This window comes from Barbus barbus (assembly GCF_936440315.1).
Source record: "Barbus barbus genome assembly, chromosome: 34".
In the NCBI taxonomy this organism is placed as follows: Eukaryota; Metazoa; Chordata; class Actinopteri; order Cypriniformes; family Cyprinidae; genus Barbus; species Barbus barbus.
The window spans coordinates 10,668,166-10,688,534 of record NC_136762.1 but is presented as its reverse complement, the minus strand read 5'-3'; the positions used below and the strand labels follow the sequence as shown (position 1 = coordinate 10,688,534).

The following is a 20,369-nucleotide window of genomic DNA, read 5'->3' as shown; positions in this document are numbered from 1 at the left end:
AGTGACAGTGAGTTTGTGAGAAGACCTTGAGGCATTTCAGAGAAATTAGGAAGTGGTATGAAACCATAGGGCTGGGCTACTTCATCAGATTTCAACAGTTGTTGAGAAAAATAGAGTCTGCGCTACTGGATCAGGCTAACGCATCCACACATTTATACAAAAAGTACAAACTTTAACCTCAACCGAGGCCCCCAGTGAAGTGACGCATGTCCCAGATATATCTGTGAAGTTTTAGGAATGTAACATAAAATCTATGTATTTTGTGTGCTTTCACCATATTTCAGGTTTAACTAAGAAACGTCCCCATTATTTAATAATCGATCTAACTATATTAATCGGTGCTGTGCAGATATATACTGAATATATCCTGCAGTTCAGCAGCTAGCAACTAGCTAACGTTAACTATCTTAGAAAAACTACAAAAAACGACCGCTTTTCCTACCTAATAACTCGCCAACTTTAAAGGAGTAAAGTTTTGGTGATTTTAAAATAACATTCAAAATTTCAAACATTAAATTACGAACGCTTAAACAGAACAAAGCGGCTAGTAGCATGTTAACCACTGATAAACTCAGTACTGTTTGTGCGCATGCGCAGACCGAGTGAACACCCTAGCTGCCGCTACAGCTCGGACATGAATAAACTCATTTAATAAGTAGAAACAAACTGATGAAACGGATAAGAAACTCACCGACACGCATGGACTAGAGGTTGTACTAGGGGTTGGCGACCGCTGTACGGTGACCAGCGCCATTCAAGGCTCAGGAACACAAGATGTAAGAGAAGGTAGCGGCGAAACTCGCATCATTTAGTGCCGTCGCGTCTTCGAGGTCGCTCACTTCTGTTTGCTCTGCGCATGCGCGAGGCGTACTCAGCTGTCATACAGTAACTTAATAAAGGGGTGGTGTCACTGGTATCTGATCTCTCTATGAATTCTTTTAAATGACGATAAATGATGCGTTGCCATGGAACTAACGTCATAATTGGAAGTTTTTTTTTTTTTTTCTGTGCCAGTTGAATAAAACTATTTGAAACTATTTTCTCTTTATTATTTTATAATTACTGTAATGGGGAACAGGGAGTGTTGTAAAAATGGAATGAGTTGTATAACATCATCAGCTAAAAAAAATGTACAAGTCAAATAAATGAAGTAAGTAGCCTATATCATATATAATTTATGTAATTTGAATCAAAGTTTATACATAATTTATGCACACTTTGCTTTTATTGTTTCAACCCACCCCAGTATGTATTTCTTTGCTACTTTTATTTATTTCTGAGCCACATTACTTCATAGCAGACAAACATGTGAAATATAACTTTAAAGTTTGACATATGCAGCTTTTGTTTTCTTAAATATACATTTTCCCTTATATTTACATTTAGTCATTTAGCAGACACTTTTATCCAAAACGACTTTGACAAATGAGGACAGAAGCAATCAAAACCAACAAAAGAACAACAACATGCAAGTGCTATGACAAACAATGAAACCTAAAACTGTCATGTCCATATTATTGGTCAACTGATCTAAAACAGAATACCTTAATCTAATCTAATATTTAATCTCATTTGAACACTACTCACAGCTTCATTTAAAACCTTTGGTGATACATGATTACCTTCTTCAGTTGTGTTCAAGGTGACAGTAAACAATCTGCTCCTAGAGTTTCAGAGGGAGCTGCCGTCAGTCCCTAATCATCCTCATTAACCCCGGTCAAGACAACTGATGACAACACTACAAACACCACACATTTGTGTCACTCAAATAAGAGGAAGACTGTTTATCAGCTGCCAGTCTTTCACAGTCTGCTGGGTTTCACATGGCAATTACACAAATAAAAAATTCTAATAAAACTGGCTGTTAATTGAAAATGAGTTTGGCATTCAAATTCAGACACATAAGGTGTTGATGAAGGACAAATTTAACTGAGCTGATATTTATTTATTTAGCTGATGATTGTTCTCAAATGTCTAAAATAATATATACATAAATACAGATTTAAAAATATTAAAATAACACCAGCCAAAATAAATAATTTTTGTATCTGCTTATTTTTTTGTCAGTGTGCTGCACAAATTAAAGGGGTAAATAAGAAAGGCTATTTATTTTTAGCTGAAAGATTGTTTTCAAATGTCTAAAATAATATACAAAATTACATATAAAAACAATAATAAATAACAATAACACTAAATAATTGTATTTATTTTTAAAATTTTGTCAATATGCTGTACAAATAAAGGGGTAAATAAGAAATATATTTAACCTATTTATTTATTTTAAATGTATTTATTTTCTGCTCTCAAATGTCTAAAATAATATAAAAATAAAGAAAAAAAATAAAATAATAAAAAAATAACAATATAATAACCCATTTTTGTTTATTTTGTTCAGTGTGATGCATAACTTCAAAAGTAAATAATATATTTATTTTATTTTATTTATTTAGCTGATGATTGTTCTCAGATGTCTAAAATAATAACATTTTATTTTATTTAATTCTTTTGGTGGTGGGCGGGGTAAATAAGAAATGTATGTGCATGCATGTATTTATTCATGTATTTATTTAGTTTTGTTGATGAACAAGTGTTCTCAAAATTATATAACTATTATATAACAATAACTATTTTAAGAATCTGCCTTTTTTTTTCTTTCTTTTTTTGGTCAGTGTGCTGCAAAAATGTATAATTTCAAGAATGCAAGAAGAAATAAAGGATGTGATAAAGAAGTGAGTGAGCAGCCAGTCATAAAACAATGCAGCACAAAAATGCACAGACACACACTATCATGTAAAAGACTTGGAGTTTACACAGTGTTCTAAATATGGCGGCAATCGTGAAACCCCTGGGTAAAGAATTCCACAGCCAGACGGCAGCTGGTGAGAGCGCCCTGTCACCCATGTGTCATATGACTACATATGTACGGAGGAGAGTGCTGTTTCCAGGGCTTGATCATACGTCTTTAGCTGATTGTTTTATCCAATAGCTTTCTTTATCCTATTTAGAAATACTAGACTACTGCAGACCAATTCAGCTGAGAGTTTCCTCCGAATATTAGCATCTCTGGTGGGGTGTATGTAGGAAAAATTCATCAAATCCTTTAAAATATCTGGGTTACAGATTATTGAAAACCCCCATCCCCCATTTCATCCCAGTAGATGTAGCATGTTGGTGTTTTAGAGAGCTTGTGGGAAAAAAAACACAGCCTAGAGTCAATGCAGACTCATTCTGTCAGAGAAAACAAGCAATCAGCCAGAGATTCAAAACATATTGATTAGCAATGAGACACTGCACAAAGGGGGAAAGAGAAAGAGGGGTAAAAAAGAAATTATTTTGTTGGGTGTGGGTGTTTTGACATTGATTAATGGATTCATCTCACAACATTATTGCTTTCAGCGGTCGAATGTCTTATTGGTTATTCAACGCTTCACTGTTCCTTCATATTTCCTATATTCAGTTAATATCACATACCATGAGTTTTCTCCCCCAAAAAAAACAGCCACAATATGAGGAAATGGAGAGCCATTGTTTCCTGTGTCTCCATGTAAATATTGTTTTGCTGCATGGACACGTCTCACATTCTGTCTGTTATCACATGGATGACGCTGTCTGCATCTGTCAGCAACAGTATCTCAGAATCAGAATGAGCTTTATTGGCCAAGTGCAAGGAATTTGTTGTAGAGACCGAAGCTCTACAGTGCAACAGAAAGACAGCAACAGGACAGGACACAGATAATAAAAGAATAATATCCAAATAGGCAATGTACAAAACAGCAAAAACACAATATATAATATAGACAACTATGTATGTACAGGTCAAGTATGTGCAAATTAGAAATGAGCAAAATAAAAATAAAATAAGTGAGTGTGGTGAATGGATAATGTATTAGTTGTGTGTTCCACGTTTATTGTTGAGTGTTCATGAGATGGACTGCCTGAGGGAAGAAACGGTAGCAGCAGCATTTATAGTTGCCTAAATGAAAACGAAATATACTGTAGCACAGAGTCTCATCCTTAAAACAGAGCACTAGTCCATCTAATGGTTGTCTACCGGAACTGCAGCTTTTGTAGTTCCTGTGATACAGTTATTGAGTGTAATAGACCAGTCAGGGTAGCACCATATTTCATTTTTGACAGGAATGAAAATGAGGCTGTGATGGATAGAAGTACAGTGCGCTCAATGGATTGTACTTGGATTGTTGCGAATGGATTGTAGCTGACGAAACGTCTTTCTGAGAAAAAAAAGCTTTCAGTAAATGAAAACTCCATAAAACAGTTTTAAAAGTTGTGAAAATTTCCAGTTGCCCCTTGCAAGACACAAGATCCATCCTGAAGATGGTAGGTTTATGATCAGGGGGTAGAGAGATTTAGGGATATGTAAGGTGGGAGGAGCTGGATCTGGATCCAACCTCGCCCCCTGGATCTTGTGTTCCGCAGTGAGGATCATCTCAAAATTTCACAATCTGAGGTCTTTAAATTGGGATAGAGCGTCTAAATTATGTATGTTAGCTGGGAGTGAGTTCCAAAGGCGAGGAGCAGCACGGCTGAAGGTTCTATGACCCATGGTGGTTAAACGAGCCGTGGGTGTATGGAGAAGACCCAGTGAAGAAGAACAAAGGGTTTTAGAAGGGGTGTAGGGCTGAATGAGATCTGAGAGATAACGTGGAGCGAGTTTATGGAGAGTTTTATACGTGAGAAGAAGAATTTTGAATTCAATGCGAGATTTGATGGGAAGCCAATGAAGTTGTTGAAGAGTTGGAGTAATGTGTTATAAAGATGAAGTCTGGGTTATGATACAAGCTGCAGAATTCTGAATCAGCTGAAGTTTATGGAGAAGCTTGTGTGGTAAACCAAATAAAAGGGAATTACAGTAATCGATGCAAGAGGTAACGAGTGAGTGAACAAGAATGGCAGTACTGTGTGGGGTGAGAGATGAATGAAGGCGAGTTATATTACGAAGGTGAAAGTAACAAGATCGGACTGTACTATTAATTTGAGCTTCAAATAAAAGGGTGCTGTCAAAGATGACCACCAAGTTCCTAACCTGGTGAGAAGGAGAAACGGAGGAACCATCAATGGATAAGGAAAAACTACAAGACCTAGAGAGACTAGAGTTAGTACCTATAAGAAGTACTCCAGTCTTACTGGCATTAAGTTTAATAAAATTAGCAGAGAACCAACTTTTTATTTCGTGCAGACAGTTGGTAAGACAGACAGGTGGAAGAATGGAGTCAGGCTTAGTCGATACATAGAGCTGCGTATCATCAGCATAACAGTGAAATGTAACACCAAATTTAGAAAAGATATTACTAAGTGGGAGGAGATAGATTAGGAACAATAGAGGACCTAGGACAGAGACTTGAGGAACATCACAGCTAACGGGAAAGGGTTGGGAATGAAAACTTTTTAGTTGTACGTACTGTGTACGGTTAGAAAGATAAGAAGTGAACCAGGCGAGAGGAATACCAGAAATACCAATAGCAGATAAACGATTCAACAAAATATTGTGTGAGATGGTGTCAAGAATTGAAAAAGAATTCGATTGAATTGAAACTTTTTCAATATAACTATGGTTAACCTGTGCTGTTGTTGGCTGCCACAGTAATGGCAATAAGCTGGTACTCCAAAGTACTTGTTTTGCGTACCAGAAAATCTGTCATATCCGGCGCTGTAAGCATGGCTTGCAGCACTTACTGAGTGTTAAATAATAGAATAATATGTTAAAACGTGTGCTCTTATTCTGTGGACAAAATCCCGTGAATTTTGCCCCGAATGGGAGCTTTATATGCACATGTGTGCTCATTTGTTTTCAATGCAGGTTAATCGCGACGCTTCATGTCATACCACTCATTAAACTATGACAGGTGCTTTACTGCAAAAAGACTGTCACTGCGACACTCAACCCTGGTCCTTGAGGGTCACTGTCCTGCAAATTTTAGCTCCAGCCCTAATCAAACACCCCTAAACCAGCTAATTAAGCTGTTCAGGATTACTAGTAAACTACAGGAAGGTGAGTTTGATCAAGGTTGGAGCAAAACTCTGCAGGACAGTGGCCCTCCAGGACCAGGGTTGAGAACCCCTGCTCTAAAGTGATGAAACTATGGCGCTATGTACTTTATTTTTATAGGTTGTTATATTGTTGGCTAGGAAAATATGTAAATGCGCATGCTCAGTAGCCGCAGCTGACAGGAGAGTAGATTAACTTCGGTGGACCTAAATTTGAAAAATGGTGTGTTCCGTGTTTGAAATAAAACACTTTCTGATGTTTATTTATGTTCATATCATGCTTTAAGTAAATATGAAAAGATGATCGGGGTTCACGTGTTTGAACTGAGGCAATACAGTGATCTGTCACGACACATTGAAGAGCCACAAAGTGGTATTTGTTTGAATCTCTTTAAAAATGACTCAATTCAAAAGCTGATGGCCCTGAGACCTTGTTTAATAAAAAAATAAAAACAGTGCACATTTCTTTTATCTATTATACCATTTATGTAGTTTTGTTTGCTTGGCTGTTTTCTTATACAAGTTTTTCGTCAGGTGTCTTTTTTAATTATATGTCATTACTTGCTGTCTTGCCACCAGCCAATCGCTGCATTGCTGATCGTGGTATCACATCTGCCCTTTTCGGGGAACATGAGAACGTGTAATTAGCACTGATCTAATGACTACATATAGATATTTTAGTCAAATCCGCAAATTCCGTTTGAAGAACCAAATTAGCCAGAGATCAGTTATCACGATTAGAAGAGCTGGCATCTTTCAAATCATCAGATGTAAGCGAGGTACGAAGAAAGGGCCCCTAATTAAGGAGTAGGCCTACGTATTGATCTTATGTTCTTGGCTAAACAATAAATCAACATGGCAAAGAATACACATTTGAATTATATAGGCCTGTTGTTTAATAGAAATGTGTGACAATTGGAGAAAGTATTCAAAGCTGAATGTAGCCGGGGTCGTGGCTAATAATGGGGGGCGTGGCTATGCAGGTATTGTACATCTTTTAAGCAGGCATTTGAAAGTAGGCCTGCAGACGGGGTCCGATCTGTTGTGTGGACGTGTGCTGTCGGGCGGCACGTCCTTGTTTGGCTGTGCACGAACATGGTCTGGGTTAGCAGGTAGGCTAAGTAAATATTGATTGTTTAGCTTCACGTTCACAAGGTTTTTTATTAACCTAGGGTATTTTGTTTTTAATGCAGATGTAAACATTGTGCTGTCTGGTAGTACCTCCGTGTCTAATTATGTATGTGGTCTGGGTGAGCAGGTATGCTAAATAAACATTGGTTGTTTTGCTAACAAAGATGGGTTTTATTAAATAAGAGTGTTATGTTTTTAAGGTAGATGTAAACATCGTGGCTTTGTTGGTTGACGGTCATGCTCATTCTTCCTTGATCTGGAATACCTGTGGAAAATAGTTTAGGATTGCTTGCTGTTTTGCAGGTAATTGCAGAGGTTTTTAATACGGGATGTATTAGTGTTTTTATTATTTTAATGGGATTAAAATAAAAATTAATTGTTGTAATTTCCTTTTGAATACTGTTGATTGTGTGTTTTTTATTAGGTGTAGTTGATCGCTGTTCCTCCAGTGTTTGTTACGTTATATTTTTCTCAGCTAGCTGGTCTCGACATGTGTGCGCTGTATGCCTCCAGCGCAATTAAGATGTGATGAATGTTGTGAATTAGACTGGCTAGCTGAGTGTTTTTTTCTTTGTTTGTTTGTTTTTTGTTTTGTTATATCACTTCCCAGCCTCGTGTTACCAGCCAACCTTTGTAGTCTTTTATACATGTGATGCTTTAAACACCTCAAGTATCCATTTGCATGAGGGTTATGTTTGCAGTGAAATTAATGGTTGATTTGGAGTGTGGTTATTTTGAGTGAGGTGTTTTACATGTATAGAAAGTGGAGGGTATAATTACTTTGTGTGGAAAAGCTGTAAGTGTATCGGAGTTTATAAAGGGTTGGCTGGCCATTAATATCATCTTTTTGGAGAGGGAATGAATTTTGTTTGCTTTCTGATGTATTTTGATTTATATTAATTGTTATAAATTGATTTGCATTAATAAATTTATGTGCGTGATATTAGTTTAAGTATTAGTTTGTTTTTTTGTGGTCATCCCTGCATTCAGGATAAGTCCGCGGGTTACAATTTGGCGTAGTCGGCAGGATGACCAATTCCTTTTTTTGTTTGTTTGGTTTTTAGGCTGGGAAGTGGATAGTTTTTGTTTTTGTTTTTTTAGGAGGAACAGCGATCAGCTCGTACGACGGTTGCTTTTTGGCAACATTGGATTGGTATACTGCAGTTATGGCGGAGGAGCTGCAACAACTACGTGAACAGCTGGAGCAACTGCGAGTGGAAAATGAAAGACTGAGAGGCCAGCCTCAGGTTGGAGGTTTACCAAGTGTTACATCAAGTTCAGCCCCCGAGGGTAATGCACAGCGGCGTGAACAGGCAATATATTTGCCTAGAGAGAGAAAATGTTCCAAATTCTCTGGTAAAGTGTCTTCTGGTTCTCCTTTTTTGGAGGACTGGATTGAGGAGGTGGAAAGCTGTACTAGGGGGAGACACATGTCTGAGGTAGATAAAGCCATGTTTGTGTATGATCATCTAGAGGGGGAGGCTCGGACTGAAATTAAGTTTAGGCCTGGGGAAGTCAAAGAGAATCCTGTTGAGATATTTGCAGTTTTGCGTGAAGTGTATTGCTCCTCTTCTTCTTATGTGATTTTGCAACATCAGTTTTTTGATAGAAAACAGAAGGAGGGGGAATCTTTACAAGAATTTTCTCATGCATTGATGAATCTTATGGATAAGGTACGAAAAGCTAATCCTAATGTTGTATCTGACCATCAGGTGGTTCTGCGAGATCAATTTTGTGAGAATGTTCAGGACCATACTCTTCGAAGGGAACTAAAGAGGTTGGTGAGGCAGGATTCATCTTTGACCCTCCTGGACCTACGCAAAGAGGCCATGCGTTGGGTGGAGGAGGGGCAGCCTCCAAGAAATCGATCAAGTAAAGTAGTCCATCACTCATTCGAAACTCAAGTTGTTTCCACATGTGACGAGAATCGGGTTGTTAGTTCTGAATTTGCAGAATTGAAAGATATGGTCCTAAGACAACAAGCACAATTGGATTTGATTCTTAAAACTTTGAGTACTCCAGAAGGGGTTGTGGGTAATGCTAATAGAGTTCCCAAAAGTAGATTTCGCAGAGCACCTGATGGTAAACCCATATGTATGAAATGTAATCAAGCTGGTCATATAGCGAGATATTGTACTACCAATTTGCAAACTAGGTCCCCGCCTGCAGTTGGTTCTAGTGGTGGGGCCGTCGTTGAGTCAGTCTCAATGACGGAAAACTAGAGTCCTCCAGGGTGCAGAGCCACACACTGGAGATGGGGACATTAGGCTCAAAAGTTCATTCTCAAGGCTTTTCTAGTTTGGTAGGGTCTTGTCCAACATTGACTGTTAAGATGGGAACTGTTGATGTTTTGTGTTTATTAGATACAGGCTCTATGGTTACCACTTTAACTGAGAGTTATTTCAATCGTTATTTTTCTGATTTTAATAAAGGTGGTCTTCGTGACTGTGCCTGGTTGGCATTGAAAGCAGCAAATGGGATGGATATTCCATGTGTGGGGTATGTAGAACTTGATGTTAGTTTATTTGGGGTCACACTACCTAGTAAAGGGGTTTTGATTGTGAAGGATTCTTGTTCTCCTACCATGTATGCTCAGAAGGAGAAGATTCCAGCTGTTTTGGGTATGAATATCATTCGAGAGTGTTATGTCAGCTTATTTAATGAACATGGTGCTGAGCTTTTTCAGATTCCCAGAATACAATCAGCTGCCCCAGCATGGAAACAGGCACTCCGCTGTTGTCAAAAAATTGAAGCGGTTTCAAATTCTTCTTCTGCATTTAAGGTGAGAGTGCAGGGTAAGACTCCCGTTCGTGTTGCTGCAGGTACCATGACTATGGTTCCTGTTACTTGTCCTCAAGTTTCAGGTGCAGTGATAGAGTTTCTGTTAGAACCACTGGGGCCGGAGGAAAATACCCTTCCAGAGGGTTTGCTGCTGTCTCCCTCTTTGGTGCATGCAGAGAGGGGGTTAGTGTATGCACCTGTTGTTAATGTAGGGAGTACTGAGGTATGGGTGGCACCCCGTCGTATTATAGGTACTGTTCAAGTAGTGAAAGTGGTAAGTGCCCCCAGACCCAAGTTACAAATTTGTCCTGAAAATGTTTATAGTGCTCAAGTCTCTGCCTATGTAGCAGAGCCGTTGTCTAGTTGTAATATTGACCTTCCTTCTTTTGACGGACTTTCTGAACAGGAAATGGAACAGGCAAAGCAGTTACTTGGCAGTTATCAAGTTGTTTTTTCTACTGCTGAGGGTGATATAGGATGTACAGCTTTGATTAAACATGAGATTCCTCTAGTGGATGAGAAACCTGTTCGACAACCATATAGACGAATTCCTCCTTCTCAGTATGAGTCCGTAAGGTCTCATATTCAACAGCTTCTAGATAGTAAGGTGATTAGGGAGAGTAGTAGTCCTTATTCCTCCCCAATTGTCCTGGTACGGAAGAAGGATGGAACAATTAGGATGTGTGTTGACTATCGTCAATTAAATGCAAGGACAAGAAAGGACGCTTATCCACTCCCGCGAATCGAGGAGTCTTTGGATGCTCTGACTGGTGCAAGGTGGTTTTCCACCTTAGATTTAGTAAGTGGGTACAATCAGGTTGAGGTAGCTGAGGCTGATAAGGCGAAGACAGCTTTCTGTACTCCATTTGGGTTGTTTGAATTCAATCGTATGCCCTTTGGGCTCTGTAATGCACCAGGAACATTCCAAAGACTCATGGAACGGTTGTTTGGGGATGAGCGGTTCTCTTCTTTGCTTTTGTATTTGGATGATATAATTGTGTTTTCCTCTTCCGTACAGGAACACTTGTTAAGGTTGGAGGAGGTCTTTAAACGACTGCAACAGGAAGGTCTTAAGATCAAGTTGAGCAAATGCAGTTTTTTCCAGAAGCAAGTAAAGTATTTAGGCCATTTGGTATCCGAGCAGGGGGTTGCCACTGACCCTGATAAAGTGGCAGCAGTAAAAGAATGGAGTCGCCCAGTGCATTTGGCAGAGCTTCGTTCATTTTTAGGTTTTGCCAGCTATTATCGCCGGTTTATTGAGGGATTTGCAAAGCTGGCTAAGCCTCTTCATGAACTAGTGACAAAACTGGGTGGCTCTGTAAGGAAGGGTAAGACTCCACGGCTGCCTTTAGTGTCTGTGTGGAATGCGGAGTGTGAAAATAGTTTTCAAGCATTAAAAACAAAGCTGATTACAGCACCTGTGCTTGCATATGCAGATTTCCACAAGCCTTTTGTGGTGGAGATAGATGCAAGCCATCAGGGTTTGGGGGCAATTTTGTCCCAAGAGCAGGGTGGGAAGCGTCGTCCTATTGCGTATGCTAGTAGGGGTCTGCGGAGGACAGAGCGAAATATGGAAAATTACAGCTCCATGAAATTGGAGTGTTTGGCCCTGAAATGGGCTGTATGTGATAAGTTTAGGGAGTATTTGTTGGGGAATCATTTTGTTGTGTACACCGACAATAATCCTCTCTGTCACCTGCAGACCTCAAAGCTGGGTGCTTTGGAACAGCGGTGGTTGTCACAACTGGCTTCTTTTAACTTTGTGATTAAATACCGGCCAGGAAGAGTAAATCAAAATGCTGACGCATTGTCTCGACAGGTCCTGAATAATGTGTTGCCAGGAATAGAACTTCCCCAAGTTTTACGGCAACAGTTAAGGGAAAGATCTCCAGAGCGGGTGGTGGTGAGTGCCAGTGAAGTTGTTGCATTGCCTGGGCGCTCACCGGAGGACCTTTCCTATCTGCAGAAGGCAGACCCAATTATTGGCCCTATTATAAAGGCTTGGGATGCAGGTAGTGTTTTACGTTTTTCAGAGTTGACTGGTAGGGATCCAGCTGTAAAGGAGCTGGTTAGGCAGTGGGATCGATTGCGTGAGAAAGATGGGTGCCTCTATCGTTTATTGTATACACCTGATGGCCATAGAGAGATTTATCAGTTACTGTTGCCTCAAAAACTTCAAAGGGAGGTGTTTAGTAGTTTGCACGACAGTCATGGGCACCAAGGTAAAGATCGAACAGCAGAATTAGTGAAGCGTCGCTGTTATTGGCCTGGGATGATGAGAGATGTGGAACGGTGGTGTAGGGAATGTCAGCGATGTATTCTTGCTAAAGCAGTCCAACCAAAGGTGAGGTCTTTTATGGGAACGTTGCAAGCATCCCGGCCTCATGAAATTCTGGCCATTGATTTTACCTTGTTAGAGGCTGCCAGTGATGGGAGGGAAAATGTTTTGGTGCTCACTGATGTTTTTTCTAAGTTCACGCAAGCCATCCCGACTCGGGATCAGCGAGCAAGCACTGTGGCAGAGGTTTTGGTCCGACATTGGTTTCATTTGTTTGGGGTCCCATGTCGTCTGCATTCAGACCAAGGGCGAAATTTTGAGAGTAACCTGATTGGTCAATTATGTAAGATTTATGGTATACAGAAGAGTCGCACTACTTCTTACCATCCACAGGGTAATGGGCAGTGCGAACGTTTTAACCGAACTCTCCATGACCTGTTGCGGACTTTGCCACCAGAAAAAAAACAGCGGTGGCCTCAACATCTGCCACAGCTTGTCTACGCTTATAACACCACCGCGCACTGTTCTACTGGTATGAGCCCATATTTCCTAATGTTTGGATGCGAACCTAAATTACCTGTTGATTTTTTGTTAAATAATCAGTTGGAAGAGACTGTAGAGACGCCTGAACAGTGGATTGTTGAACATCAAGGTAGGCTTCAGGCAGCATATGGTGAGGTTCAGGAGAGGCTGAGGGAAAAGGTTGCTCGCCGTAACAGACGCTATGAGGGTAGGATAAATGATCAGGGTTTTAGAAAGGGTGAGCTGGTTTATCTTAAAAACCATCCTCGTGGACGAAATAAAATTCAGGATGTGTATGATTCATGTTTGTATAAGGTGGTCCGTGAACCCGGGGAGCAGGGTGCGGTGTACTCTGTTGCCCCTGTGTCTCAGGCAGGGCCGGTGAAGCAGGTGCATCGGATGGAAATGCGTAAGGCATTGATTGACCCGGTATTAAGTGATGTAGATCCTATTGCGTCTGATGAAGCAGTTAGTTCCAGTAGTGGGTCTGATACTGATTCAGATAGTGATTTGGCCTCCTGTGTTTTATTGCCAGGGGATTGTGAAGTGCCGGTTGAGGATGGTGCTTTGGATAGTTCCGCTGTATCAGAGACTCAGCCTGTAGAGCTGAGGCGTTCTAGAAGAACTACAGCGGGTCAGCACTCAAATCCATATAGACTGCCTAGGACGCTAGTTGCATCAGTAGAGGCGTTGTAAACCTGGAAATTGAGGTGCTGTTCTCGGGGGTAATTTCTTGTGCATGTGTGCATCGGCGGGTCGCCGTTGAATTCCTGGGGGGAAGAATGTAGCCGGGGTCGTGGCTAATAATGGGGGGCGTGGCTATGCAGGTATTGTACATCTTTTAAGCAGGCATTTGAAAGTAGGCCTGCAGACGGGGTCCGATCTGTTGTGTGGACGTGTGCTGTCGGGCGGCACGTCCTTGTTTGGCTGTGCACGAACATGGTCTGGGTTAGCAGGTAGGCTAAGTAAATATTGATTGTTTAGCTTCACGTTCACAAGGTTTTTTATTAACCTAGGGTATTTTGTTTTTAATGCAGATGTAAACATTGTGCTGTCTGGTAGTACCTCCGTGTCTAATTATGTATGTGGTCTGGGTGAGCAGGTATGCTAAATAAACATTGGTTGTTTTGCTAACAAAGATGGGTTTTATTAAATAAGAGTGTTATGTTTTTAAGGTAGATGTAAACATCGTGGCTTTGTTGGTTGACGGTCATGCTCATTCTTCCTTGATCTGGAATACCTGTGGAAAATAGTTTAGGATTGCTTGCTGTTTTGCAGGTAATTGCAGAGGTTTTTAATACGGGATGTATTAGTGTTTTTATTATTTTAATGGGATTAAAATAAAAATTAATTGTTGTAATTTCCTTTTGAATACTGTTGATTGTGTGTTTTTTATTAGGTGTAGTTGATCGCTGTTCCTCCAGTGTTTGTTACGTTATATTTTTCTCAGCTAGCTGGTCTCGACATGTGTGCGCTGTATGCCTCCAGCGCAATTAAGATGTGATGAATGTTGTGAATTAGACTGGCTAGCTGAGTGTTTTTTTCTTTGTTTGTTTGTTTTTTGTTTTGTTATATCACTTCCCAGCCTCGTGTTACCAGCCAACCTTTGTAGTCTTTTATACATGTGATGCTTTAAACACCTCAAGTATCCATTTGCATGAGGGTTATGTTTGCAGTGAAATTAATGGTTGATTTGGAGTGTGGTTATTTTGAGTGAGGTGTTTTACATGTATAGAAAGTGGAGGGTATAATTACTTTGTGTGGAAAAGCTGTAAGTGTATCGGAGTTTATAAAGGGTTGGCTGGCCATTAATATCATCTTTTTGGAGAGGGAATGAATTTTGTTTGCTTTCTGATGTATTTTGATTTATATTAATTGTTATAAATTGATTTGCATTAATAAATTTATGTGCGTGATATTAGTTTAAGTATTAGTTTGTTTTTTTGTGGTCATCCCTGCATTCAGGATAAGTCCGCGGGTTACATCTAGTTTAAAATGTTCTTTAGTGGTAGTTCAATAGGGACACAATTAATTTACAGGGTTCCCATAATTTTCTCGGCAATGAATTTCCATGATTTGTCCATGGCTTTTCCAGTTATTCCTAATAAGTAGCCTATTTTTAACATCATTTTATAGAGACTGCTGGGGAGGATTACATTTGTATGATGTATGTACACAAATTTAGAGATGTAAGCTCTACATCATCATACTTGTGTAGGTTACAAAACGTAGGCTATACAAAAAATGGCCTTAGAATTCTTCATAATAAAGGCCAATAAAATGCTTCCCTGCAGAACATTGGAACAGAGATATTCACTTTAGAAATGTCAACGACTTTTAACTTTTTATTACATTTCCATGACTTTGGAAACTGTGATTTGTTTGGAAGACATTTTTCTAAAGGGGTAAAATGTTCCCATAGTGGGTCCAACACTGAGATCCATAAAGTTCATAATGTTTCTGTTAATACAGTCATCATGACATTCTGTTAGCAGTCAGGGAGAGGTGTTCTTCACTCCTGTTTCTTCTCAAGCAGCGCGTTGTAGCACCCGGTGGAGTGTAAACAACCCCCGCAAGAACGATAATCACGACGATGATCAGCAAACTCAGCCCCACCGTCAGACCTGTGGAGGCATTTACTTTTGAAATATTTTAAGATGACTTTGCACAATGTCATTGAGTAAATGCGTTCTTTAGAACGTTGATTCTGGTTAGAACTCTAATGATACGCGAGCAGTCAGAGGAAGACAAATGATAGAAGAAGTGCGAGCGTCTGTGATTATGTTCAAACTTTTTTTCTATTATTATCACGACAAACCAAGGTGTCTGCTTTTGTTTACCTATATGTTGTTGTCCAATGACGGTCGCAAGTCGGTCCATGATTTTACAGGAGATTTCACCAGACTGAGGTGAGGAGGGAAACTCTTGTCCTGAAGAAGACGAGCAAAGTCCCCTCCTGCTGGAAGTCACGTGATTGTTAAAGTTTACAGATTCAAGAAACGAACAAATCAAACAAAATTATAAAACTAGATTGCAAGATGTGCATTTTGTATTTATTTGTTAGGTGTTTATTTTGTTACTTTAATGTATCTACTTTTCATTATTTCTGTAAAGCCACCAGGACTAGTAACCTACAGACAGCCAATAGATAGCAGCACTTTGTGAATTCTGAGTTTGATTGACTGCTCTTGCGTAGAGAAACTCACAAAATCGATTTAAATTTAATGTCTTCGGCTCATATTAAGCGAAAGAATCTTTATTTAGTATTCGTATCCAATCGGAACAAGGAAGTGTGGAAAATATAAAACTTCTCCCTAAATTATCAACTAATTTCACTATGAAGACTTTTTTAAGGCAGGTTCTCCACTGGGACTCTTTCAAGAAGTCTAATCCTTCTTCAAATAGCTCCATGTTCCACCAGATGGCACCACTTCCCAGATGATGACAGAGCGACAGTTCTCAAACGCTTAGCCTGAATTGCAACTAATCGAAAAAATATTCCTCATTGTTCTTCCTATACAAGATAATATCTAACAATTTATCCAGATTGTACTTATATTTTAGCTTTTGAGAGACCACCACCATCATCTCCCCCTCCCATCCTTTCTTTTGCACCCTATGTGGCTGTAAAGAAGGTGGGTGGAAGTTTAAAGTTCTGAGCCTTATGAAAACAATTATACTAACAGTGTATTGAGAGTTGGGGTAAGGAGAAGATGGAAAGGGTGTGCGTGTGTGTATTTGTTGAGATAAGAAGGCATTCTATGTGCAACAAAATGAGTTCATTAGGCAGTGGGCTGCAATGAAGAAACCCAGTTGCTTTTGATAAAAGGGCTGCAACTGGGGAGGAATGAAAGGTTTCATTTCCTGTCTTCGCAAGGCAACATATCGCCCAGATCAGCCAGTGGCAGGGTAAAGCTAGGGAGGCTGGGTGACAGACAGGAGAACAGAGGAAGAGGAGGAGAGAAATACCAGGATTCAAGGAGCTATTACAAACAGGTAGAGAAGAAAACTTATTAGGCTATGCAGAAAATACATGATATGTTCACAGGTGGGTTTCAATAACAAAAAATACTACACGTTTATATATATAAAGAAAAAAAAAACATAGGCTACATGGATTGTAATGCGTTACACCACACATTTGAGATGAAATGTGCACTATTCATTTTCAGCCCACTATATTGATTCTGATTTTGCTAATTAAATCTAGGCTACATCTTGCTCTGATCATTCTTAGATCGTGTTTCTCATTTGCTGTTTGTTCGTCACACCTTTATAACCTCTTTGGCACAGGTTAGAACTGCCTGTGATGTTTATGAGGTATGATGTGATCTCTCCATTACATTTTCCAAGGCAACATCGCTTTCATATTCTGCCAGCTTTTGTAAGGATCACTAAAATACAAAATAAAACAAGAACATAACTTGTTTAGAATGCAACTATTAAAACCAGCATCTTAAGCCCATGATGTAGGCCTAATGTGTGTGTGCTGCCATTCGTTAAGATGGGTGTTTTAAATCTCCATTAAATGGTTGCAGCACTTTGTCTTGAGTTGATCATTTTTGTATGAATAGCTTCAGAGAAGTATGCAAATTTTAAAGTTACTTTATAGGCTAGGTGTCGAGTCGTTAAGACATTTTGCGTGTTCCTTGACGAACTGCAAACCCATTTTTGCCTGAGTGAAACAATTAATGTAATCATTTCAAATAGTATAAAGTGTAAAACAATCTAAAGCGGCAATTTAAATATTCATTTATTTTGTCTGAGGTGGAAAAGAGATTCAAAAAAATGTTGATCTAAATCTATAATAAAGTGTATAGCACTGGGTTTATGTATTTTTAGCCTATTTGAATTTTTGTTTTGTCATTGCTCGATAATGCAAAGTGCTCGGAAGGTCTGCTGTAGTTATGATTACTTTCTCAGTTGAATGCAATTTCAATTGCTGTTATGTCAAATTCACACTGCAGAGGCGGTGTCATAGAAGTGCTTCTGAAGTGGCATTTAAGTGTTTTCAAACAGACTGTTTCATGCTGCTCAGAAGTGGCATAAAAGCATTTACACAGTAATTACAACTGATACTATAGGGGCCGAGGTGGGTTACTTACAGCAGGCATAATTTAGTCTGGCTTTTATTCTGCATTACATCTTTATACAGAATTTTGAGCAGGCACAGAGCAGCTTTAGCTTAGCTCTGTAAAGAGACCTTTATTTCTGTATTTTTCTGTCTGTCAATGTAAATATAAATGTTTAAGTAAATAATAAATTTACTTGCAGGTAAACCTTCTTATAATAATATTAAGAACCCCAACCCTTTTCGTTTTGACTTCTTTTGGAGGTTCAAACCTTAATTACTGTTCCCTGCTTTTAAGTGGCCTTTTGTCAATAGTGTAGTCTAAGTGAGATGAACAGTATACAACTGAGAAAGCAAACTTTCTTGAGCTAATATCAGTGTAAAGGGTCAAAATGATAGGCTTACAAAATCACCAAACAAAAACAGTAAAGCAAAAATATGAGCAGAGTAGGCGTGTGAGAGCAGAGGGGCAGATAAAGAGATGGTGTGATCGTTGCAGGGGACAGAGGGAGATGTGACAGGGTGTTTAATATAGATCCTCCAGTCTGATAAAGCTGACAGGAGGTTCCCATCCCCAGAAGAGCAGGGACTCATAGGAAATTGCCAGAATGAAAAACAGAGAGAGAGAAAGAGAGAGAGAAAGAGAGAGGAGGATTACGTGACTGACACCCCTCATTACTCTATATTTTTTCTCTCTCTGTTTTCGTTTTAGAATTTTCTAGAATTTGTTACAGCGCTTTAGAAGTATTCAAAAATGGCTTTTGTTCAAAAATATGCATGGCATGGTTGTACGACTTGATTAGTATTAACACTGAGTAAAAAAAATCCTGAAGGGACCTTGCATTGCAGTTTACATCGTGTGAAAGCTGCAACTCAACACTGTGTATGCATCTGAGTTCAGCTTGTGTGAGAGCAGAGGAGTGTTTGTTCAGGCCCAGCTTTTACATGCAATGTACTGTATAGATTAGTCCTTGATGACAGAAACTCAACATTACTACTTGTCACATGGCTCTTGTTGCAAGACCAGAATTTGAGATGCATTTGACTCTCAATGTACCGAAAACAGAAATTTGAATCATAAATTTATGCCCAGCATTGTTGAATATTCTCAATGCAATTTAATTCACCATGAATTATATAATAGTTATCATCATTGTATAATCAGAGAATGCTTTCATTGTCAAATGTCTGAACTTACATATAAGATAATGTAATTTATAGTTTATCGTTAATAAAAACAAAAAGTTAAAATGGCTTCTGGGGTCTATGAAAACTTTGTATTTTGAAATATTGAGGGGAAAATAATTGTCTATTTAACTGACTTTCAAACAATTATCCTAAAAGGATATGTTGTCATAGCTTAAGGACTTAAGTTAAAATTAAAAAATTTATTTTTATTAATAATTGTTTAATTGTAAAATAAAATTTAAAATAGCTGTTTAATATTTTAATAGCCTATTTTTTTAAATAATAGAAATAAAAATCTTTATGTCTCCTTGCTGAATAAAATGTTTTGTTTACTTTTAAAAATATATCTCTGAAATATTTATGTTTATAATATATTATATAGGCTATTTATTTAAATATTAAACAAAGTATCTAATAACAATACAAATTATGCTGATGATGATTATTATTATGAAAGACAACAATCCAAATTGGACCCTATTAACTTGATAAGACATTTAGTCCATTAAGGATATTATAACTCTACACACCAAAACTTATTTGAACCCAGTTATGAGAAACAAATTTATCATTTAAGACATAAATGCAGCTGGATTATTTCCAATTCTTTGATAATGTATCTGTAAAACCAGAAAATGTTCTTGTAGTTCACTATGTGGAAAGCTTCTCATCTAGGGAAAAGGGTGAGGAGGAACGTGACTGACAGCTCATGTTAATACAACGAGGAGAGCCACTGACTCCTCTGTGGACCAGTGTGTTTATGTATGTGCAATCTGCTCCTTAGAACATCTGTGAGCAAGACCTCATTTATCTACGCCCAAACACACCTGATAACAGGCTCTGAGGGAGGAGTGTGCGATAAATGGGGTTTCTAAAGATGGGAGAGAGGGAATACACATAGCTCAAGGGAGAGTTAGACGTGATTCAGCTGTAATCAAATTCAGTCAAATAAAAGTGTTATTTTTTTATATATTATGTTTTGTCATAATTATCATATACATGTGTGGGGTGGGTAATATTTTTTTTATGATTTTGAAAGGTCTCTTATACTCACCAGGGCTGCATTTATTTGATAAAGAATACAGTAAAAACTGTAATATTGTGAAATCTTATTACAATTTAAATGAAGTGTTTTCCACTTGAATATATTTTAAAATGTAATTTATTCCTATGATGGCAAAGCTGAGTTTTCAGCATCAGCCTTCATTGTCACATGCTCCTTTAGAAATCATTTTAATATGCTGATTACATGCTCAAGAAACATTTCTTATTATTATCATCAGATCTGTGCTACTTCTTTTTTTTTTGTCAAAATGGTTATATTTTTCAGGACTCTATGCTGAACAAAGTTCAAAATAACAATTCATTTAAAAATAGAAATCGTTTATAACT

The 20,369-nt window shown here is 38.6% G+C and overlaps 1 protein-coding gene and 1 long non-coding RNA gene across 2 annotated transcripts in view; both read right to left on the bottom strand.

Moving 5' to 3' along the window:
• Positions 1–852, bottom strand: part of LOC306854472 (protein phosphatase Slingshot homolog 2-like) — a 37,728-nt gene extending 36,876 nt beyond the window's left edge. The window contains exon 1 of the mRNA XM_079392520.1: positions 692–852. Within this exon, the coding sequence (XP_079248646.1) occupies positions 692–754 (63 nt within the window). The 5' untranslated portion in view covers positions 755–852. The remainder of the gene's footprint in view (positions 1–691) is intronic.
• Positions 853–6,422: 5,570 nt separating this feature from the next.
• Positions 6,423–15,676, bottom strand: LOC306854048. Its single transcript, XR_013782797.1, has 3 exons — positions 15,559–15,676; positions 14,702–15,342; positions 6,423–6,940 (listed from the first exon to the last, which is right to left on the bottom strand). It is a non-coding gene; the product is annotated as an uncharacterized lncRNA (long non-coding RNA).
• Between the last annotated feature and the right edge of the window lie 4,693 nt (positions 15,677–20,369).